The 25,003-nt window shown below is 37.3% G+C and overlaps 1 protein-coding gene across 2 annotated transcripts in view; it reads left to right on the top strand.

The window, feature by feature from the left end:
* Positions 1 to 24,263, top strand: part of LOC121249881 (phosphoenolpyruvate carboxylase 2) — a 29,697-nt gene extending 5,434 nt beyond the window's left edge. Inside the window, exons 2-10 of one of the 2 annotated variants that reach the window (XM_041148719.1) lie at positions 1,213 to 1,604; positions 1,826 to 1,910; positions 14,198 to 14,420; positions 14,799 to 14,902; positions 15,065 to 15,152; positions 15,306 to 15,460; positions 17,586 to 18,584; positions 19,931 to 20,317; positions 23,802 to 24,263. In XM_041148719.1, coding sequence (XP_041004653.1) covers positions 1,213 to 1,604; positions 1,826 to 1,910; positions 14,198 to 14,420; positions 14,799 to 14,902; positions 15,065 to 15,152; positions 15,306 to 15,460; positions 17,586 to 18,584; positions 19,931 to 20,317; positions 23,802 to 24,098 — 2,730 coding nt within the window. In that variant the 3' untranslated portion in view covers positions 24,099 to 24,263. Of the gene's footprint in view, positions 1 to 1,212; positions 1,605 to 1,825; positions 1,911 to 14,197; positions 14,421 to 14,798; positions 14,903 to 15,064; positions 15,153 to 15,305; positions 15,461 to 17,585; positions 18,585 to 19,930; positions 20,318 to 23,801 lie in introns of those variants that run through there. The other variant, XR_005937660.1, reaches the window with a different exon arrangement.
* The last annotated feature ends 740 nt before the right edge of the window (positions 24,264 to 25,003 follow it).

Genomic DNA, 25,003 nt, shown 5'->3' with positions numbered 1-25,003 from the left:
AAATGACATTTTGCACCCAAACGTTCTAGATGTCAAGAAAAAGTTGAGAAGTATTAGGATGAAAGTTTGAGAAGAAGTTTAGATGATTTTTGTGAAAGTTGTGGGCCACATTGAAGTTATGTCAGGATAGTGAAATTTTCGGAGAAATATTTTGAAAATTTTTATTATTTAAATTAAAAGCTATAAAAGAAAAAGAAAAAGGAAAAAGAAGAAAGAATCGGGTGGCCCTGTTGCCACACTGTGGGTGGCTCAGATGCCCGTTGTCAGCCACCCCATGGGCAGTCAGCAATGAGCTATGTAATTAAAAACACGCTTAAGTGCAAGTGCCAATGCCAAAGAGCTTCGCTTACCAAAAGCTTGCTTTAAGCATGCTTTTGGGGCTTTTTTTGCGAGCTTATAGCATAGAAAAATGCATTTTTGTAATTTTTTTTAATTGTAAAATATCATTTCACAACCCAAAAAATGCTGTAACAAATATTCTTAAGTATTTGGTTCATATTGAAGGTCATTTATGTTCCATGGTGCCATATGTTGTCATATGTGATGTAGATGCTTCTTTTTACGGGTAAAAACAATTTTATTAATAGGAATGTAATAGGCATTGCCACAATATATAGGGAGTATACAAAAGAAAATGCCTAGTTACATTCTAAGAACCTGAAAAATAAAAAAGAAAATCATGAGCACTAGTTCCATTGAGTACAATAGCAGAAAACCAAAGCAATAAAGTGTGCCCAAAAAGATTTCGAAGCACATTGAAGGTGCGTCCCCATATTCAAGGTTGCCGAGAATAGGGTTCTAGTCCCTGTAGATTTCTTTTTTCTGTTTTTAATGATAAGATTTTATTAGTCAAGAGAAATATTTAAATCCTGCAAGAATTCCTAGCTTTTCTTGGATTTTTTTTATCATTTCTAATAGAACATAGATTAGGTGTTGTTTCTCCTTAATATTACACTTCTTCAAATCCATGAAATAATTTTATGAATATTAAAAGAAAACACACAAAATTGAGAAAGTTTCCCATAGTGCTATTTAATGAAGTCATAGGTGTGACCAGTCTTCCAGGTTGGAGTTAGGTTTCACGTATGAAGTTTCTTCTAAAATGTTCTAGATGGACAGACTTAATGAAGGGATTACAAATTTGTGTGGTAATCGTATGAGATTTTCTGATAAAAATGGAGCAACTGATTAACTATATCTGTTATGAATTAGGTTCAAGATTGTTATGAGCTTTCAGCTGAGTACGAAGGGAAGCATAGTCCACAAAAGTTGGAGGAGCTTGGGAATGTTCTAACGAGTTTGGATCCTGGGGACTCAATTGTTGTTGCTAAATCATTTTCTCACATGCTTAATTTGGCCAACTTGGCAGAAGAAGTTCAAATTGCTTACCGGAGGAGGATCAAGTTAAAGAAGGGAGATTTTGCTGATGAGAACTCTGCCACTACTGAATCAGACATTGAGGAGACTTTCAAGAGGCTTGTGGGGCAACTGAAGAAGTCCCCTGAAGAAGTTTTTGATGCTTTGAAGAACCAGACGGTAGATTTGGTTCTAACTGCACATCCCACTCAGTCTGTTCGAAGATCTTTGCTGCAAAAGCATGCAAGGTTCGTTTATCACTTTGATAGTTTAGTTCTCTTATGCTAGCAGAGCAATTGCAGAAGTCTACATGGTAATGAACTTGCTGAGGATATGTATAATCTGTCTCCAGCAAACCATTATATTTTTGTATGCTACTTACTTCTGCATTCTAATGGTACACAAACTAGAGTTTGATGGGATCTTTTTTTTCAAGATTCTTGTTAGTGTTTTTTGTTAATATTTTCAGGATAAGGGATTGTTTGACTCAGTTGTATGCCAAAGACATTACTCCTGATGATAAGCAGGAACTTGATGAGGCTTTACAAAGGGAGGTCTGTGAATACCATTGATGGGAAATCTTTTCCTGATATCATTTATGTAAATTTGTTAGAGATATTTTCAATTGCATGTTCCTAATTGTCATATAATGTAACCCAAACAATTTGCCTAGTAATTCTATAATTTTCTGTCAAAACATTAGGGCAGAAATTTTTTTATTAAAAAAGAATTTCAAGGAGACGGTTTGGTAGCTTCACCTTCAAATCAGGTGGAACCTTGTTTTGTTCCATCTTACCTGCCTAGAAGCATTTTTCAATTATGACCCAATGAAATCAAATTGGCCCCGCTTCAATTTCCACTTCTTGTACTTTTGTTGTGGTAATCGTTGGAGCTAGAATATTGGGTTGATTCTTGCCTGTGAATTCCTGATTGGGTCAGACTTGTCTATTGCCATGGTCGAGAAGGGCGTCCCTTCTTCCGGCTGTGCATCTCTTTACTATCTTGTCCACCCTTTCCCTGAGGAAAAACCTACGGAGCTTCGTTTTCTCGTCATCCTCGCTAGCTCACAAAGGTAAGGGATGGGTCCTCCTTACTGATGATAGGAAGGGGAAGACAACTTTGCTGGTAGCAGGTCTTTCACAGAGGTGTTATTTAAGGAGACGAAGTTGCATTTTCGTAAGCCCTCGCCAAAGTGCAAGGCCCCTTGTACACCCCCTTCCCGTAGGATAGAGATATTACTGACATTCATAACATAATGCCCAGTAAAGAGATTCATATCCTGAAATACCTCATTTATTGAAAAGTATTAAAATGTTAAAACTGAATTGAACATAATTGTCTCGAAAACTGAACGTAAAGTAAAAGAACATAAACTAATCCTATGAATGACATAAAAGAGATTTAATTCTTGTGTGAATATCACTTATTCGTTCCTAATTCTTTGTACTAAATCTACTCCTGGCCATCCAGCTCTGCGTCATCATAATCACCATCTGTGAGAATTAAACATAGAAGAAAACAAGAAGACAAACAAAAATGAGTCGAATACTCAGTAAGTAGCACATTATACCGTAAAATATAATTTGGCCTAGCATAGACTTAATTTCTGAAGACTCTTCACAATATACATACAGCATCACAGATTCACAATCATACACGTAACATAACTTTCTGAAAACTTTACATTCATACATATATCGTCACAGATTCACATAGCATATATATGTTCATCATTAATATGAGCGGAAGCATACATAATCATGGCAAACATGTAACGTGAATGCATGATAACTTTTTTATCTTGTTTTAACATGGAGTGAAACACGCTTGAGTCCGTATTTCACCTAACTTGCGTTACATGGAGTGAAACACGCTTGAGTCTGTGTTTCTTTTAACTGGCATAACATGGAGTGAAACACGCTTGAGTCCGTGTTTCACTTAACTTGCATAACATGGAGTGAAACACGCTTGGTTCGTGTTGCACTTAACTTGTGGTTAACCACGCTTGAGTCCGTGGCACCGTAAAATTTCTTATCTTTCTTAATGCATGAGAATCTATTAGGCTTTATGAACATTTCTAACATGACACTTCTTGTACATGGCATAGCATAACATGGCACATTCTTGTACATGGCATAGCATAATATGACATGACGTAACATGGCATATTCTTGTACATGGCATAGCCTAACATGGCATATTCCTGTACATGGTATAGCATAACATGACATAGCATAACATGTCATATTCTTGTACATGGTATAGCATAACATGACATAGCATAACATGATGTGAACATTTTATGACATTCCATGGCATACATGATCTAAGTACTACATGAACATGGCATACATAATCTAAGTGTTACATGAACATGGCTTGCATAATCTGGCTATTCTATTACATGGCATACTTGACTTGGATTACTACGTGAACATCTCATGGCTTTCATATGATTTTAGTAACATTCAATCAATCAAACAACAAATTCATTCATTCAAGCATAATCTCATAGTTCATCACAGCTCGTAAAAGGGAATCTAACCTGGACTTGTCTCTTAGCGTAGCGTAGATAACCATCATAAGCATATCATATTTTTATACATAACAATAATATTCATAGTACCCATGAATTATATGATCATACTATTTACCTCTTAGCGCTTCTTCTTGATTTCCAACTTGTAGTGCGTTACCTATACGAGGTATTCGATGTTACTAATTTTCTAGATAAACGTGTCGTGGTTGTTTACGTGATTAAAACAAAATTAGAATTTTTACATAGTAGTTATCTTGTTTCCTTGCAAAAATAATAAATGCTTGTAATATATAGTTAATCGTGACTAAATAATTTATTAATGTAATTGGGTTTTTCTATGAAATATGAGCCCAGAATAAACATCAGGCCCACATTGATTCAGCCCACTCAGAAAATAAGGAGGCATTCGACCGACTGGGCTTAAGGCCCACTGGCCCATTCCAGATTAAAAAGAAGCTTCTCTCTGTAAAGCACATAGCTAACACAGAGAGCTCATGGATGTGGGAGGGAGTCACGCGATGACTTACCGAGAGAGGGGCTGAGTGCGATGGCGGTGCAACTGGGAGGTCCCTGTGGTGGTGTGACATTGAGAGGGGAAGAAAGGGAGAGAGTTTTAGAGAGATGGAATCAAAAACTCAAATAACCGAGAGGGAGGAAGGTTGCGTGCAACAGCAGGGGCTTACCTGAGGCAGTGGGTGCAACGAGACTATGTTGGCCGGCGTTTTCTGTGGTGGCTGTTGGTTGTCGGGAGGGAGGCTGCAGTGGTGCTTGTGGGAGTAGGTTTCTTTCTCTGCGTGAAAGAGTTTTTCTCTAGGGATTTTTGTGTGTATAATTCAGAGGCTTTATGGGTTTCTTATAGGCGATGGGAGGGGAACAACGTGAATCTTTAGGAGATTGGCTATAATTTGAAGTTGCCTAGACTTTCGGAACCTATTCCCACGAGGATACATATTCTGAGTGGATTTTAAAGAGTTTGAGTTGGTGTTAGTCTCAAACTAGGAACCTAATCTAATATGGGAACCTAATGGATAAACTATACGAAGGTTTTGATAGGGAAAGAATCATTATTTTAATTTATCTGTTAGCATATTTCCTAAGATGATAATCAAAATAAAATAAATAAATAAAAATATAATACTAGTTTTAAGCCCTAAATTTGGACCCGTATGTTACACCCCTACTCTTCCTCTGGTAGTTCCCATTGGGCATAGACATGCTCAAACCGTCTAAATGTGACCCATGTTCATGGGCCTAATTCCAACACTACCACTTTGTGTTATAGAGGAAGAGGCGCTTGCTGTCAACGATACTTTCAAAAGGATGAGTTCTCAGTTGGGGAGATTGAAAGATGAGGTGCACTTGGTTTAGGTTATGTGGGCCTAATTTTAAGGCATCGTTTGTTTTCATAACTTTTCTCAACTCATCTCATCTAATCATTACAATTTTCTCAAATTTTCACACAAAATAAAATAAACAATTCAACTTTTTTAAATCCCAAAACAAAAACAATATTAAAAAATATATATTCTTACAATTATTTATTCAATTTTCAACTTTTATCTCAAATCGTCTCATCTCATTTGCAAAAACAAAGGAGGCCTAAGCCTGTTTAAAGTGGGTGGCGATAGAGAAGGAAAGGCATGTTTGGGGCTTCATGTGAGGAATATCAATCCCAAGATAAAGACCCAAAATGCGGCCTAAATCCCAAGATAAATATGCGTGCTTGGCTTAAAACCACGTCTTAAATGGGCTTTATCAAGAGCTGGGGCCGCATCTCGATTGGGACAGGTACTAGTTGTGGCCTAAACCTTGAAAGAAAAGCAACCCAAAGGCCCAATGATTTCAGGCGGGAACATTTGTAGACCCGGATCCTTTCCCTTCTTCAGCCAACTATGACAATGTCTCGAGTTGCATATAACAATGGTTTACAGGATGTGGTTCAGAAGGTGATGAAACTCCGTTACCTATCGCTGTTATTGTGGGCTGCCCCAAGTGTTGAAACCTCGATCTTGCAAGACTATTTCAATGGGCTACCCTCTCCTCCACCATAGAAAGAGCTGATAACGAATTAGGACTGGGTATGGGCCATGATTTAGAGAGTTTAGTCACCGTGTCGAGGAACCATCAAAGCCTCAGTCTGGAGGATTTTCCAATGGGTTGTAATTCAGCAAGTTTGAAGTAACAGATTCTGTTAGCCTTCTTCAAATGCTCGTTCATTCATTTGCTTCGATAATGCCAACAAGGCTATTGTGGCTAATCTACCTGCGGAGTGAAGGGAAAAGTTAGGGATTTAGCAAACTTGGTTATTACAAGGATGGATTTGGTTTTGAAGGGGGCGGGGTGGGGAGTTTTGGCTTCTTACTCTGGTTTTGACTTGGCAGTGTTCTCTGAAGAGGATCCTCTCCCATTGAGCAGCTGTCTTCACCCTGGGTCTTGAAGACTATGAAGGATATCCATCAAGTGGTGGGACTTGCGTGTGATGTTTAGGAGGAGTAACTTGAAGCCTTGTTTAAAGCCATTGAAGCAAGTTACACCCTTAAGGATAGAGAGTCTTCTTGCCTCTCCTTTTAAATTGGAAAATAAAGGTAATAGAGAGCTAAGAACATTTTACTTCTCCATTAACTATGATTGTGGGAGTACGAGTCGTGGTGGAGCTAAAGGGGGACTGATTGTGGCCGTATCAAGGCCAGTATGCAGCTTATAAGGTTTGCACTTTTTTTTTTTGGATAAGTACAATGAAAATTTTATTGATACGAATGAGGTAGGCAAAGCTCATGTGCACATGAAGTATACAAAAGAGCACCTATATACATTCTAGGAACCAGAAATTAAAAACAGAAAGTTATGAACACTAGTTCCATTAAGCACAATGGCTGAAAACCAGAGTAATAAGGGTGCACGAAAAAGTTCTGAAGTTCCTCCATTGTGCACTGCCTATCTTCAAATCACCGATCATTCCTTTACATCCAAATACACCACATAATGCACAAATAAATCATCCTCCAAACTGCAACCACTTGGGGACAGCCTTGAATATCCTTCCAGCAGGCTATTAAATCCACCACCCTCAAAGGCATAACCCAAGCCACACCAATTCTTTTAAAGATCTCATCCCACAACACTCTTGTCACCTCACAATGCAATAATAAATGATCGATTGATTCCCCATTCTTATTGCACAGATAACATCAATCCATAACAATGAGACCCACTTCCTCAAATTGTCCGTGGTCAAAATATTCACGAGAGAGGCGGTCCATACGAATAAAGCTACTTTGGAAGGCATTTGTAACACCCCTTCCCGTAGGTTAGGAATATTACGAATATTCATAACATAATGCCCAATGAAGAGATTCGAAGTCATGAAAAATACCTCATTTATTAAATGATCAAACTAACTTAACAAAACAGTCTTTGATAACATAAATATGAAAACACAATAAAAAAACATAAACTAGTTCTATGTGGTGATCACTTATTCAAACATCATAAACATAGGCTAAATCCTTGTGGAAGTAACACTTATTCCAATCTAGGTCTCTGAACTAATCTACTCCTGGCTCTCTAGCTCTGCGTCCTCGCATTCAACATCTGAGACATTAAAGCATAAAAATATAACACAAATGAGTCGAAGACTCAGTAATAGCACACCATAATGTAAACTTAACTTAGATTAACATTAGGCTTGATTTTATAAAACTTTAGTGTATCATAACATATGCGGAATTAACAAAATCATGGAATTTCATGTAACATGATGCATGAGTGACTGACTTCATGCATTTCTTAACGATCATACATGACTTGTTCATCTTGTCTTACACTTATTTAGTGGCCATCAAAACATGTGTACATCGGTCCAATTGTCGTTGACCGTATATAACATATCATAACCTGTAGTGAAACACGTTTGGGTTCGTGTTATCACTTAATATCTGGTGAACCACGCTTGGGTCCATGGCACCACATAACGTATCATAACATGTAGTGAAACACGCTTGATTCCATGTTATCACGTATCATATGGTGAATCACTCCTGAATCTGTGGCACCGCATAACATAACTTGTGGTGAAGTACGCTTAGTCCGTGTCACCTTGTAACATATGGTAAACCACGCTTGAGTCCGTGGCGCCGCTTAGCATATTATAACTTAAAGTGAAACACGCTTGAGTCTTGTGTCACCTCACATCATATTAGCTTACATGTGTTTCCTTGTTAACTTTCCATAATACATGTGAACATGTTTGACTTCATGAAAGTACATGACATGACATACTCTTGTGCATGGCATAATCATTATACATGGCATATTAATATGAGTTTTACACCACATAGCATAATATAGCATGGCATAACGTGATCTAAACATTACTTGAATATTACATGGCATACTTGATCTAGCTATTACCTGAACATTACATGGGATACATGTGATTTTCATAACATCTCATCCCTTTGCATAACATCATAAGTATATAATCAAAATTCATCAGGATTCATGAAAGAGGCCTAACCTTGATTTGGCTCGTAGCGTAGCGTAGACAAACATCACATTTTTCATGTACAATCAGAATAATTACAACACACATATAATTATGATCATGCTACTTACCTCTTAGCACTGCTTCTTGGTTCCTGCTTTGTAACTTGTTACCTATACGAGGTACTAGAGGTTATTAACTATCGAGAAGACGTGTCGTAGCATTCTACCCACTTGAACACATATCATGAACTTTAATCTAATAAAATATACACTGATATATTGAATTCAATAAATACTAATATCATATAGTTATTAAAACGATAATATCATATCTTGTCCTTTAAATATAATATACACAGCTTGATTTAGTATGGTGGTGTGACAGAGAGAGGAGAGAGAGTTTAGAGAGAGAAAAACTGTCAAACGGAAATCGATGAGGAGGGAAGGAACATTCCGGCGTGGACTTACCGGGAAGGTGTGGGTTCGACGGGAAATGATCAGCCGACAGTTTCTGTGTTGTCTGAGAGGTGGTCCGACATCCTTTAAGGTGGCTGGCGATGGCAGCACAAATACATGGCCAATGAGGCACTGCAGATAGAGAAGGAGAGGGAAAATGACAGGGAGAAAGAAAAGGGCTTACCGTTGACGTGCTCTGTGGTGGGTTTCGGCGAGGTGGCTGTTTGGTTGCTGAGAGGAAGGCTGTGGTGGCTGTTGGGAAGTGGCTTCCTGGTTTTTTTTTTTTTTTCCTGTGTGGCTCTGGTTTGAAGTGTAGGAGAAAATTTTATTTTGGGGGGTTCTGGCCGTGAGATATTGTGGGTTTGGTGATGGGAATATTGTGAGGAAGAAGAGAATTTATGGAATGATTTTTGACCTAAGTTGGTCTCAACTATTCAAACTAGGAGATAAACACTGAGGCATACGGGCGTGTAGGGTGGAAGAATCCCACAAAACACAGACATTATCTCAAAACAGATCCAATATTAATAAAAACATTACTAATAATAATAATAATAGTAATAATAATAATAGTAATAATAGTAATAGTAAAAATAATAAAAATTTTAAGTTCTAAATCTTAGTTTAGGACCCGTATGTTACAATACGAGACCTCCAAACTTGTAATAAGACCTCACTGTAAACTGTTTGCTCCCATTAGGCCTCTAGTGCATCCTATCCCCCATGTACCGATAGGCCTCCCGTAGAATATCTAAGACTGAAAAATTCAGAAACAATATTCATTCCCAATCGTGCACGTCTCTATTAAATTGAGCATCCCATTAGTGAGAACCATGGGAAAATGCCAACAGCTCCGACACAGAAGCATCCTGATCAACAACAATGTGATAGAGAGTTGGGAAAGCCCTATAGATAGTGAGATCTCCACACCAAATGTCATGCCAAAATCTGATTTTAGAGCCCTTGCAAGCTACAAAACAAATATGAGGGGCAAAACTCTTCCAACCCCTCCTAATAAATTTCCATTAGCCCACACCATACACCCCTTCATTAGAACTCCAAGCACTTCCATATTTATGATCAATAACCTCCTTCCAAAGTGAATCTCCCTCCAATTGGTACCTCCATAACCATTTTCCTAATAGGGCTTTATTGAATGTCCTCAAGTTACGAACCCCCAAGCCTCCGTTGGAAATTGGAGAACGAACTTTATTCCAATTAACAAGATGGAATTTAGTTTCCTCCCCATTCCATCCCACAAGAAAACCCGAAATAAGTTCTTAATCCTACTAGCCACCCTTGCAGGCAAAGGGAATAAGAATAAAAATAAGTGGGAGGTTGGATAGAGTACTCTTAATTAAAGTGAGTCTACCACCTTTCGATAAATACATATGTTTCCACCTAGCCAACGTTTTCTCAACTTTCTCAACAACCCCATCCCAAATTGCTTTAGCCTTAAAAGTAGCCCCCAACGGAAGACCCAAATATTTTTTTTGATCAGTAAACAAAGTTTCATTGATCAAAAGAGTACACAAGAGCCCAAGTATACGGGACATATACAAGAGCAACGCCTAAGCGTTCTAGTTTAGTGATACAAGAAATTCATGAAAAGTCATGCCATTTTTTTTTTATAAGTAATGAAAAGTTATGCCATGAAAATCAATTACAATCGGCCAATGGAGTAAAGTATTAAAAAATAAGTTTCTAAGCTTATCCATTGTCCGCTCTTGATCTTCAAAGCTTCTTGCATTCCTCTCCCTCCAAATGCACCATCATAGGCATACTGGGACCAACTTCCATATGGATGCAATTTGAGAGTTGCCATGAATGCCTCTCCAAGAAGCAAGGAGGTCACTTACCCTTCTCGGCATCACCCAAGCTAGTCCCAACCGAGTAAAGACTTCATTTCACAAAGTCATGGAAATCTCACAATGAAGTAGCAGATTTTCAACGGACTCTTCACTCTTCTTGCACATATAACACCAATCTATGACTATAATTCGACGTTTCCTCAAGTTATCTAGATTAAGGATCTTCCCAAAAAAGTCGACAATACAAAAAATGATGCCTTTAGAGCTGTCTTTGTCTTCCAAATGCTCTTCCATGGAAGTGGATTTGTATTGCACGTGGTCATGGCTTGGTAGAAAGAGTGGATTGTGAATATCCCTTTCTTAGAAGGGTGCCAAAAAATCTTGTCTTCCACTCCCCTCGACAGAAGGGTGGAATACACAATGTCAAAGAGAAATGTAACATTCCATCGGGGAATACCATTGGAGATGATTAGTAGTTCTGCAATTGAGGCTTCTTTCATCCTTGCTAGACCATGAACTTGTGGATAAGTTTCCTTGAGTGTCCTATGCCACCCCATACATCATGCCAAAACTTGACCTTGGATCAATTACCCACAGTAAAGCGGATATTTCTTGCATATGTATCCCAGCCTCTTCTTATATGCTTCCACAGCCCCAAAAAATTGTGGAAGACCCAAATATTTCATATGCAAAGAAGCCACTTTACAGCCCAAAAAACTCGCCAAGCTATTAATACTATGCACCACACCCACCAGAACCATCTCAAACTTACCAAAGTTCACCATGAGACCCGACACAGCTTCAAAGCATAACAAAAGTGCCCTTAAAGCTTGAATCTGGCCTCAATCCACCTCATAAAAAAGAAGAGTATCATATGCAAAAAGGAGATGGGAAGTTATGATAAAACCATTAATACCATTTCCCACCGAGAATCCGGATAAAAGACCTCCCTCAACGGTGGCCGCCACCATCCAAATAAGTGCCTCCATGACAATAACAAAGAGAAAGGGAGACAATGGATCCCCTTGCCTTAGGCCACGAGAACTATATAAAAATCCAGCAGGGGTGCCATTAACTAGTACTGAAAAACGAGTGGTGGAGACACAATGCCGAATCCACAAAATCCACCTTTCACCAAAGCCACACCTCCCAAGCATATAAAAGAGGAATTCCCAATTCACGTGATCATACACCTTTTCCATGTCAAAACTGCACAGAATGCTTGGAACTCCATCCCTCAATCTACTATCTAAGCACTCATTGGCAATGAGAACCGAATCAAGAATTTGTCTCCCTGAACAAAGGCGTTTTGAGGCTTAGAAATAAGTTGTTCCATAACCGTGCTCAAAAGATTTGCTAGAACCTTTGAAATAATCTTGTAAACCCCACTCACAAGACTTATAGGACGAAAATCCTTAACTTCCATAGCCCCATGTTTCTTCGAGATGAGAGTGATGAAAGTCACATTGAGGTATTTCTCAAACTTCTTAAATGAATAGAAACTCGAGAAAAACATGCATCACATCATCTTTCGCAATATCCCAACAAGCTTGGAAAAATCCCATAGAAAAACTATCTAGTCCCGGAGCTATATCTTTATCCATTCCACCACTCACCTAATAAATCTCAGCTTCTTCAAAGGGCCTTTCCAATCACCTGATAATCTTGCATTTGATAAGGCATGAAGTTCGTAATTTTGGTTTTACTTTTTTTTTTTTTTAGGGGGGGGTGGGGGGTGGGAGTTTCTTCATGCTTTTTCTAGCTTTGTGGGAAGTTGAATATGTAGTGTATAGGGTTTTAGTGTTGTATAATCTTTGGAGGGGTAGCTTGTTTTTGTGGCGTAGGACTTGGTGGCTTTTTTCTTTTCCGTTTAGGGCATGTTTAGGTAATGAGATGAGAATTTTGTGAATACTAGTGAAATGGTACGTGATTAGTAGTGAAATGGTTTAAGTTAAGATTTTTATTGGGTTTTGAAAAATGAGAGAAAAAAAGTTGAATAAAAATATTATAAAGTTAAAAAATTATTTGAACATAATTTTTTAAATTTATTTTTGTTTTGAAATTTGAAAAAGTTGTATTTTTTTGTGTTTTGTTTGGAAGTTTGAGAAAGCTGTAATAATTAGGTAATAATTAGATGAAAAGGTTGAAGATTTAAAATTGAAAAGTGTTTTGTGTTTGAGTGATGTTTGGAAAGGAAATTATGAAAAGTTTTGAGATGAGATAAACTTCCCAAACAACCCCTTAGTTGGGTGGCTCTCTTGTCTATTTCTTGTGTGCTCGGGTACAACCTTTGACTAGTGAGCTATTGTGCAGCAAATGTGTTAGCCACCTAGTGCCCAAAATTTGCCATGGAAAACTTTTTTTTTTTTTTTTTTCAGTCATCTGAGGCTTATCTCTCTCTCTGAAATACACATTTATGAAACTTTATATTAAAATCTACCATATTAATATACGCATTTGATGTATGCAAATCTTGAGTCCATTGCTGACTTGAAGAAGAAAAGAACTTCCTAAAATCATTATTGCTAGTTTCTCTCCTTCATCTGAAGCTTTTCTCTTCCCCTTCTTTGTTTTGTTATTAAAGAACATGCAATTGCATTTTGAAAATTTCTAGTACATTGGAGACACAAGTAAAGAAACGAACTCACATGGACCATTACTCATTTATTTGTCTGTATTTTGAGATACATTGTCTACCATTAGCAGATAAAGTGTTCTCCTCTTGAGGTGGGTCTGCAATATGCTTAATTGATCTCATCCACTCCTCCCCTTCAATTATTTAGCCCAAAAGAAAGAGAGTTAAAAGAGTTAATATAGATAGCTTGATTCTTCAAATATAAATAATAACTAATGGTTTAAATTATATTGAAAGCTATGCATGTGGTGTAAGCTTACTTCTTTATTGCTTCCTGCTGATCATTTGTCAATCTGAAGCTCTTACTTTTACCCTTTCTATAAAGATACTTGTTTTCTGTTATCTTTTGCTCAGAAGATTTTTTTTCATTTGCTAGTTTTCAGGTGTAAACTTTAGTGGTTATTCATTTGCATATATATTCTTAATCTAATGGGTTACAGGATCAAAATGTTTGGAACTCCTATTCTGATCATGCTTATATATCACTGGTCTCCTAACTGATCAAAAAATGTATCACTGGTCTCCTAGACCTTTCTTATCTTACCTTTCATCTCTTTCTTTACATAACTGGTCAGATTTTGTGGTAGGATTAAGACTTAGTTATGCTTAGAGTTTCTCTTCACATTTTTTCATAACTTAGACTGTAATGGCATGACCATTTAGTTTTTTTTATAAGTAAGAAAGACAATTTTATTAATAAGAATGAAATAGGCGATGCCCATGTACACAGGAAATATACAAAAGAAAACACCTAAATACATTCTAATTAGCAGAAAAATGCCCCTTACCATTTACATTCTTCACGATCTAAATGGATTTTCTGTTCATAAACCGCTGGTAAACATTTTGTACAGCATCATTTGTTGAAAAACTATCCAGAATATGTTCATTTTCTTTTCTGTTTTTATGATATAGATTCAAGCTGCATTTCGTACGGATGAAATACGAAGGACACCACCAACTCCACAAGATGAGATGAGGGCTGGAATGAGCTACTTCCATGAGACAATCTGGAAAGGTGTACCAAAATTCTTGCGCCGTGTTGATACAGCTTTGAAGAACCTAGGGATCAATGAACGTGTTCCTTACAATGCTCCTCTCATTCAATTCTCTTCTTGGATGGGTGGCGATCGGGATGGTGCGTCCCTTCTTCCACTAGAACTTACTTAACTTGCATGTTGTTTCCTGATTGCCTTGATCATTAAGAAAGTTCAATATATTAATCATGATCATCTTATTTCTATTAGATACATGAAGCAAAAGGTAGGAAGAAGATGAATGGAATTTATCAAAACAAAGTAAAGTATAGAATTGCTTATATCATTTACCATGATGCAACCTCAGTCAAAAGAAATAAAATTTTAAACAGTTGTTTTGGCAGGTTTCCTCATTATGTACTTAAAGTTTATAAATTTCCTTGTCTATTTGATTTCATTATCTCTTGCTCTCTCTCTCAAGCGTGCATGCCTCTTGTGGTCATGGTGCTTTGCTTATAACTATTTTATGTTTGCTGAAGGGAACCCCCGGGTTACTCCTGAAGTTACAAGGGACGTATGCTTACTGGCTAGAATGATGGCTGCTAATTTGTACTTTTCCCAGATTGAGGATCTCATGTTTGAGGTATCTAAACCATACTGGCAGTCCTTAACATGTTTTTTCCTCAATTAGTGTCTGTTTCCTCCCCCCGCCCCCGCCATCAAACACACACTGCCAAACCCAGTCTCCAGGAGTGAGCATTATCACAATCTTAATCTTATGTTGTTTCTGTATCTGTTTTGGTAGTTATCAATGTGGCGTTGCAGTGATGAACTTCGTGTTCATGCTGATGAACTTCACAGGTCCTCAAAGAAAGATGCAAAACACTACATAGGTATACAGTTATAATATTGTCATTTGTAGCTCATTGATAGAAACGAATATCTGAACTCAATTTTTCATTATTTTGGTTATGTAAACTCATTCTCTTACTGTAAATTGAACTGATCACATATTAGCAGAAGCATTTAATGGTTAATCGATGCAGAGTTTTGGAAACAAATTCCTCCAAATGAGCCATATCGTGTTATTCTTGGTGATGTAAGAGACAAGCTGTATAACACACGTGAGCGTGCTCGTCATTTATTAGCTAATGGGATCTCTGATATTCCTGAAGACACAACATTCACTAACATTGAACAGGTATTTACTATTCTAATAATTTCTCTTGTTGAGGATGTGAGGATAGTCTAGCTGATTTTTTATCCAATTTCTTTGAGATATATAAAACTGAATACTTAGTTCTCTTCCTCAATGACATTCAAATGTTGCAGAAATATGTTGTTCTGGTGATTTGATGTGGTTTTACAACATTTTTGCTTTAGTGGGTGCTCAAATACTTATGTTCTTCGCCTTTAGGTTATTAGGCACTTAGGCAGTTTTTTTTTGCCTAGTGTTTATGTATTTTGGTTGTGGAAGTTGTATTAACTGAGCAGTTGCATTTAGGTTTAATGGTGATCTCTTGTTGACAATAGAGTCTATTCTATCTTGTCATGTACCAGAAAAAAACAAAAAAGAAAAAAAAAAAAAAAAAAAAAAAAAAACCTAACCAAATTTTATAGATAAAATAAAGATACACTTTGTGCTTTCAGCCTCTTTGCTTTTAAGACCCGAGAATTTAAATGTGACTTCTAGAACCTTAGCTTTGCTATGTTGAAATCAAGGACCCTTCTCTACTTTTTGTCCAATTATTAACAAAAATAACATGAAATCATATTTACAACAAAATTGACTTCATCATGCCTCTCTGCAGCCTATCTATGTGAGGTGGACAGATCCCCCTCAATGTGACCCACCCCGCATGGGTTGGACCATGCAAACATTTAGCAAGGGGTATCCCATGGGGCCATGAGGGGTGGTCCCTTGGTTTGCATGGCACAACGGGTAAAACCCCATGCTCAAGTCTGCACATATAATGACCCAATAAAAACCCAAGCTATATTTGAGCCTATACTTCTAAAAAAATTACCCAATGTTACAAAGTTGAGCCCATTGGAATCATTATAATGGGCAAGAACTTCTCCCTTCCAGGCAATGTAGGATCTTATTCACTCACATACTCAATACGGCTTATTACAATCTCCCTCCCTTAAACTCCCGATATCCTCGTCAGGCCATTCCGTTGTAGGTGGCATGGCTCAAGCCTCCCATACTTCTGGTCAGGATTGGCTACCTTCCTATACTCACTTGGGGATATTACAGCACGGCCAATCTCTAGCTTGGGTTGGCCATGCGGAGAGAACCTCGTTGTGAGCCAATGACAACTTGATTTTTAATCTTTTATTTTGATGAATATGAATATGATTTTAATTTTTTTGTTGCTGATAGGACAAAAATATGGAGGAAGGTCCTTGATTTCAACATAAGCCAAATTTTAGGTCCTAAAAGCCCAAAAGGGCAAAGCATATGGGATGTTTTTACTTTTCCACTTAACTATGGCTTATTTGCTTGAGAGAAAAAAAAAAAAACGTGGGATGCCTCTATTTTTTTTTTTTCCAGTTATATATATATATCTATTGATTTTCATATATCAGAAGTGGTTCAGACCTAGAATAGCTGGTTAAGCTTTAAATAAATACATCCTCGAATGATTCAGTTTGACAACAATATTTACAATTTATAAAACCTCATAAATAACAGGTGTTTAATTTTTTTTCTTTTCCCTTTTCTGTTATTTAGTTTTTTTAACCTTTGTAGTATTTTTCCTTATTTCTTCATTTTATGTTCTAATTGTAATAAATACATCATATTACCTCCCTATTCCTTGAGCAATGGCCATGAAGAACTGAAAATTTTTGCTGCTGGCTCTTGCTTTTAAATTGATATAGATAATCTTTCTACGTTCAAAGGACTTCATTTTTTTTGTTTCTAATCTATCTTCTTTGGCATGGTAGTTGAGTTTCTAGAGGATATTATTTTTTTATAATAAAGATTTTTTTTTTTTTTTTATACCTCTACTCTAACTTACAAGTTCTCTGTGTAATTAGTGATTGAGCTGCAATTATGTTCATCTTGCTGTGCATGATTTATTGCTTCCGACATATGCAAGTAACCACCAAGGTCATTAATGTATTGCTGGGATTTCTTAAGGCCAAGGCTATAGGCACATTTAGGTCTTTTGTAAATTATATCAGATGACTTCAATCCCTCAATAAATTTGCTTTGCCCCAAATTTGCGATAGCTTGAACATGGCATGAGACCCAAGTAATTTATCCTGGCTCAAAAGTGCTTGGTCTATGGTGTTGATTTTTATTTTTCTCCTTGTAGTTCCTGGAGCCTCTTGAACTCTGTTACAGGTCACTCTGCTCATGTGGTGACCGGCCGATTGCTGATGGTAGCCTTCTTGATTTCTTAAGACAAGTTTCTACCTTTGGGCTTTCACTTGTAAAACTTGATATCCGGCAAGAATCAGACAGGCACACTGATGTTATAGATGCTATCACAAAGCACTTGGGCATCGGGTCTTATAAAGAATGGTCAGAGGAACACAGGCAAGAATGGCTCTTGTCTGAGCTCAGAGGCAAGCGTCCTCTTTTTGGGCCTGATCTTCCCAAAACTGATGAAATTGCTGATGTCTTGGACACTTTCCATGTCATTTCAGAACTTTCACTGGACAACTTTGGTGCCTATATAATCTCAATGGCAACAGCCCCATCAGATGTGCTTGCCGTTGAGCTTTTGCAACGAGAATGTCATGTGAAGAAGCCTTTAAGAGTTGTCCCATTGTTTGAAAAGCTTGCTGATCTTGAGGCTGCTCCTGCTGCTGTGGCTCGACTCTTCTCAATAGAATGGTACAGAAACAGGATCAATGGGAAGCAAGAAGTCATGATAGGGTACTCAGATTCTGGAAAAGATGCAGGCCGGCTATCTGCTGCCTGGCAATTATATAAGGCTCAAGAAGAGCTAATAAAGGTGTCAAAGCAATATGGGGTTAAGCTTACAATGTTTCATGGCCGTGGAGGGACAGTTGGTAGAGGAGGAGGACCCACCCATCTCGCTATACTATCTCAGCCACCTGATACCATTCATGGTTCACTTCGTGTGACAGTTCAAGGCGAAGTCATTGAACAGTCATTTGGGGAGGAGCACTTGTGCTTTAGAACACTGCAACGTTTCACAGCTGCTACACTTGAGCACGGTATGCATCCACCTGTCTCGCCAAAGCCTGAATGGCGTGCACTCATGGATGAGATGGCAGTTATTGCAACAAAGGAATACCGCTCCATAGTTTTCCAGGAACCTCGTTTTGTTGAATACTTCCGCCTCGTAAGTTCTTTACGAATCCTTCCTGATTTCTTACAATATATCTGAAGTAACAGTCGTAATAAAACTTCCCTCCACATTTAGAATGATGAGTCCATACTAACTTCCGGTTTAGTCCAGTACTGCTTTTAATTTGATATCTCTGTAACACCCAGTCTCCCTAGGGTTATGAATAACACTAATTTAAGAAAATAAAGGGATCAATGTGCTATTAAACTTGCCTTTATAAATTTTTCTTCTTAACGAAGAGCCAGGTACAAAATATCCCATAAAATAATCAAAGTCATTCTTTATCAAAATATAAAACTATAAAAGAGTCTACGGAAGCACTTATTAAAAATTTCCCAAACCTTGTACCATAAAATCATAACTTAAAAACTTTGTACATGATGTAGGCCTCTGCCTCGTCTCTCTTAACCAAGTCCTCCCCCGTCTTGCCTCCATCTTCAAAAAGATCCTCACCTAGGGTGGTTAAAATATAAAAACATACAAAAATGAGTCAATACTCAATAAGCAACACATCATACAGTAAACATTATATAAAATAGAGTTTCTTGAAAAACATGCATACTCATTGTTACATGGTAAATAACATGAACATGAACCTAAAATGTGCATTAAATGCATTTCACTTTTCCTCATTAGTCGGTATCCATTGTTGACTCCCGTGAGTTACGGTTAGCGAATCTTGAAGATTCTAATTCCACCTGTGGCCATAGGTTGAGAATCCATACACAAGGATGACAATACCGGATGCACTACCAATGTGTCCATTCTGGCAATGCAACATACCTCTTAACCTCATGGTACCGTCTTCATTGTCATTTGAACATAGAAAGATTACATAATCCATCGTAATAATTTTTGGGCCTGTGGCCTATTCAAAATAATCCAATAAACCTCAATTGGGCTTCTAAAAGTATTGGCCCATTAAAACCTTCAAAAATCATTATCTAAATCTAGATGAGCCTTAAAATGAACTCTAGGACTTGTGGGCCTAATTAAAATTACTTGATAACCTCAATAAATAACAGCTCGTGGACTTATCCAATATAACACATTAAACCGACCCAATAAAATTATCCACATTACATCCCTAATCATATTGGATCGGGGTGTTACAATCTCATCTAAATTCACTCTCATATGCTTCTCTGTCATCCATTGCTGTACCCCACTAAAATTCAGTTACTTATTAGGTGTGTTTTATTGAAAGCTACCTGGATTAGGTTTCCGCATTTATGATCAGTGTTTTTTATTCATAGTGTGTTCGTCAAATAATTCTCAAGTCCCTGAAAGTTGTCAGAGTGTTCACTGCATTATATGATCCTCTTCCTTTAACACTGCAGGCAACACCAGAGTTGGAATATGGTCGGATGAACATTGGAAGTCGTCCATCAAAAAGGAAGCCAAGTGGAGGCATTGAATCTCTCCGTGCAATTCCTTGGATCTTTGCATGGACCCAAACAAGGTTTCATCTACCAGTGTGGCTTGGATTTGGGGCAGCGTTTAAGAACATAATTGAGAAGAACATAAAGAATCTCCACATGCTTCAGGAGATGTATAATCAGTGGCCTTTCTTCAGGGTCACAATTGACCTAGTTGAGATGGTGTTTGCCAAGGGAGACCCAGGAATTGCGGCTCTATATGACAAGCTCCTAGTGTCAGAAGAACTGTGGTCATTTGGAGAGCATTTGAGAGCCAATCATGAAGAAACTAAGCAGCTTCTCCTCCAGGTAATTTAAGCGGAAAACCCATTGCCATAAGTAATCTTTAGTTTCTCCAAAATTATAAATCACCAGCTCTTACTTTTGGGCTCAAACCATAAACACTCCACTTTTTAAAGCAAAAACAGGTAACTTTGGTCGAATCACCTTTCATAGCACTCAGAAATGCTTGCTTTTAAAACATATTGTGATGCTGTTTACTTTAGGGTTGTTAATGACATAGAGTAAATGTTTGGAAAGAGAACTGGTTTCAAATCCAAGCCTCTGGTATTCATTCATCCATCCATGATGTATGTTATGGCTGCATAAGATAATTGTCTGTTAAATACTATTATAATCAGTTAGTTGATGATGCAGTTTCATAGGGATAAAACTGTGCTTTGAGAATTATATATACTAGTCGTACGCCAACGCTACGCATAGGAAAAAGTCCCTGAAATCATTATAGGAAAAGAATAAAGAAATGGGTTAATTATAAAATGAGTCCCTGGGTTTTAGTCCGTTTGCAAATCACTTACTCGGTTTCGTTTTTTTATTATTTACTCCTTGTGTATGCAAATTTTTGTAGTTAGATCCCTCAAAATATCTTCCGTCAGGTCATCTAACGACAAGGTTGCCAAGTGGCATTACTGCCCCATGGCAACCACTCAGAGTGCGACATGTGATGTAATAATATGAAAAGAAAAAATAATAATTTAAAAAATAAAAAATAGATAAATAATTAAAACAGAAAATACCTTTTTTTTTTTTTAAGAAAACACCTATGGGGGAGGGAATTCCCTCCCCCGTGCGTGGCTGCGACCCAATGGGGATCCCCTCCCTAAGGCTACACAGGATGGCTGGTGAGCCACCCCGCTAGCTGTTGGGGAGGGCAAACCCCTCCTCCCTCCAGGTTTTTTTTTTCTTTTAAATATTTCTTATTTTTTATAAATATTTTTAACTTTATTTTTCAAAATTAATATTCACAATTTTTTTTTTCAAATATTTTTCATAATTTCCTAAGTTTCTTTTTTTTTTTTTTTGTTATCTAGGTTTAAATAATGTTATAGTTTATTCTTTTTTGTTTCAAAATAATAAATTTTAGTTTTATATTTTTATCTTATTTTTTAAAATTAATTATTAACATTTTGTAGTTTTAATTTGTATGTTTCATTGTTTTGTCCTTTTAGTATTTTTGAAGTTTGTTAAAAATATTTTCAACTTTTCTTAATAATATTTACACCTTTTGAAATAGTTTTCTTTATTTTTAATTTATTTTTATAACTTTTTTAGATTTTTTTTTTCTGATTTTTAGATTTTTTTTTTTTTTTTTAATTAGGTGCTGACGTCGCATTTGTATACCATGCATCATGCTCTAATTGGTGGCATGGGGCAATAATGCCAGTTGGCAACCTTGCTATTAGATGAACTGGCGGAAGATGGATGGAGGGATCTAATTACAAAAAATTTTCATACACAAGGAGTAAATAATAAAAAATGAAACCGAGTGAGTGATTTGCAAATGGGCGAAAACCTAGGGACTAATTAAATTAACCCAAAGTAAAAAGAAAAAAGTCATGATTTCTTGTAGTAATTACAATTGAAGTGGAACCCGAAGGGTCTTTTGGAAAGTGGAAAATGGAATGACTATAGGTGAGAATAAACAAAACCTGAGACAATAGTAAAAGGATAAATTTATTAAGAGAATGTTGGCATGGCTCAATAGAATACAAGAATATGCTTCAGAAGTTAGATAGATATACATATAGCAAGTTACGCTTGCCAGAGGAAAAAAATATATATCTTATTAAACTGTAAATTTATATTTAAAATTGAACTTATTTAATGAAAAATAATATATCTATTTAAATTACTAATTTTTATCCAGATTTGGTAGCCTTTTAATTTTCCTGACTTGTGTCTTTAATGTTTCCTCAACTTGTGCCCTTTTAGTTTTGTGACCAATAGATTTATAAATGTTATTGAATTTTAAAAGAATGAAAGGAGAATACGGGGATAAAAATCAAGATCATCAATCAAAACTTTGGAGATCAAGATGCTAACAATCTAGCTCAATCTGCTTCATTCTCATGGGATGTGGAGTTGGAGACAATGTGTAGAGCAGCTTGGTTACCACAGGAAGGTGGAATTGGAATTGTTAGTGAGCTGACTTGGCTATACCGTAGGAGTATCAATGGGTCCAATACCTAGAAATCCATCACCTCGAGGATGTCAAGTACTTACTTCCTCTCGCATAACATAATGCTTAAGATCTTGCAACCTCAATTCCCAAGAAGTACCAAAAGTTTCCCGAGTCTATAGTGTGGAGGCATTGCTGCAAAAACTGTTTCAACCTGATGTCATTTAGGTAACCTTCCAGTACGATATACATAGCATCAGTATGTAAGTGAAAAGTAATGGGTTAGAGTTTTCTCACTCTCTCTCCTTGAGAACACTCATGACCTAAGAATATATTCCACCAAAACTCTGATTGCCATCCACAAGACCAAAGTAATTGTTTCTAAAATTGATACATCAAGTGACATTCTTGGCTCCTGAATAGACGTTGCAAATGATCCCAAATGACCTTTGCATATCTAAGATGCTATAGAGTGGACCCAATGCGGGGTTCTATGCAAGAAAGCATGAGGCACTGTACCAACCAAAAATCAATGAACCATCAGAAACTCGATCTATATTGGTCACTGGATACCTGAACCAGCTAAAATGTTCAAGATATGTCATCTTCGACATTATGCTTATCAGGTTTATTTGAGTTGAAACTAGGTTGGAAACTATTGACTTTGGCTGATAAGACCAGGCTGAATCTCTGATCCGAACTTTTTATGTGCTTATCCAAAAATGACACAGGCTGATCCAAAATCCAAAAATGACTTGGGCTGATCCCAAATCGAAACTGTTGAGCCCAAATCACTAAGAACCCCAATTACGATGTCTTCCAATTCTGACGACAACTTCAGACCAGGAATACAATTTCAGAGCCAGTGCAGTTGGGCATCTAGGTCTGAAAATGAGGGAAACTAGAAAATATAGAAAAGGAAAAAGAAAATGAAGAAGTTTAAGCTAACAGAGGCAAATAATCAAATCCTTGCTTTGATTCCATGTTGATGGTAGGGAGAAGGAGAGTTTGTGGAAAGAGAAGCTGATTCCAGTATCCGGCACACTGCTATTCATTCCTAGTGTATATGAGAAGTAATTTTGGGCAAGTGTATGAGAAGTTAGTTACAATAGAAGAATATTCTCAGAATGATAGCTGATGGGGACCCCTTAATTGGGATACCTCATCCATGTTTCCTTCAAGAAAAATACAATTCTTTTTTGGCTACGTAAATACAATGCATTATAGCCCCCCCCCCCCCCCCCCCCCCCCCCCCCCCCCCCCCCCCCCCCCCCCCCCCCTTTTTCTTACAGTTCTCTTCTTCTAAAAAAGTTAATTGATATAATGATGTACAGCATCCAGTGGAAACCAATTTCTTTCCTGTAATTTTTGTAGATTGCCGGGCATAAGGATCTACTGGAGGGAGACCCATACTTGAGGCAGAGACTCCGTCTTCGTGATTCCTACATCACAACTCTTAATGTCTGCCAAGCCTACACGCTGAAACGCATCCGTGACCCTGACTACCATGTGAAGGTGAGACCCCACTTGTCAAAGGAATACACAGAATCAAGCAAGCCAGCTGCAGAGCTTGTGAAGCTTAACCCAATGAGCGAGTATGCTCCAGGTTTGGAAGACACCCTTATTTTAACAATGAAAGGTATTGCTGCTGGGATGCAGAACACCGGTTAGGCATGGTTTTGCAATGTTGTCTTTAGATGTGTTGTTGGTCAACTCACTTCGTATATATAAATATTGTATGCAAGGCAACTTGTTTATCAGAGCTTTGAACAAGCATGTAATAAATCATCCCACAATAACCCTTAATTAAAATAGGAATTTGGCTTGTCCCATAAACATCGTATTATCCCTTAATTCCATTCGGTCTAAAGAATGGAAATTGTTTGCTTCTGGTTTTTAGGCAGCCGGGGGTGATGGTACAATCTTGGTTGCTTTTTGGTTAGGCTTTCCACTATATAATTCTATACATATTCAATTGAAAGTTTCATAGGTCGTAGATTCATGAAAATCGGAGGTTAACTAGCTTAATTTTCTGGTATGACAAATAATAAATAAAGTATATTTGCATAGCGGAGGAATTTCAAAACAATTACACGGTAATTTATAAAATTTGAGGATAGCAAAATTTCCTATTTCACATTAGAATATATATCTCTCCACGGTTTAGATGTCTGGAATTATCATGATGTTGGGCAGAGCGGTCCTATGCTCCCTCCACCCTCGTCATTCGCTGAATGAGCTCGTTTGCTATTCCACAAGCACTAAAAATAACCTCTAGGGGTTGGCTCAATTGGTAAAAGGCTTTGAACTTAAGGGTATGCTCCTCTAGGTCTAAAGTTTAAATCCCTTTGGGTGCAAACAATCTTTAGGGACCATTGGATCGGAAGATTTTTCTCTTGAATTACCTGAGGTGTACTTGTGGGAAACTTCTTGTTGAGGGCCTGTGCACTCCTGAAATTAGTCGGAACTCTGTTTTGGACATCCGATACCAGTAAAAAACACTACAAATGAAATAAATATACAAAAACCAGCACAAATGAAAGAAACTACAAGTAGATCTGCTAAAGAACCATTCA

The sequence above is a fragment of the Juglans microcarpa x Juglans regia genome, chromosome 2D (assembly GCF_004785595.1).
Source record: "Juglans microcarpa x Juglans regia isolate MS1-56 chromosome 2D, Jm3101_v1.0, whole genome shotgun sequence".
Taxonomy (NCBI): Eukaryota; Viridiplantae; Streptophyta; class Magnoliopsida; order Fagales; family Juglandaceae; genus Juglans; species Juglans microcarpa x Juglans regia.
Note: the sequence above shows the minus strand (reverse complement) of the source record. Positions and strands in the feature narration are given on the sequence as shown.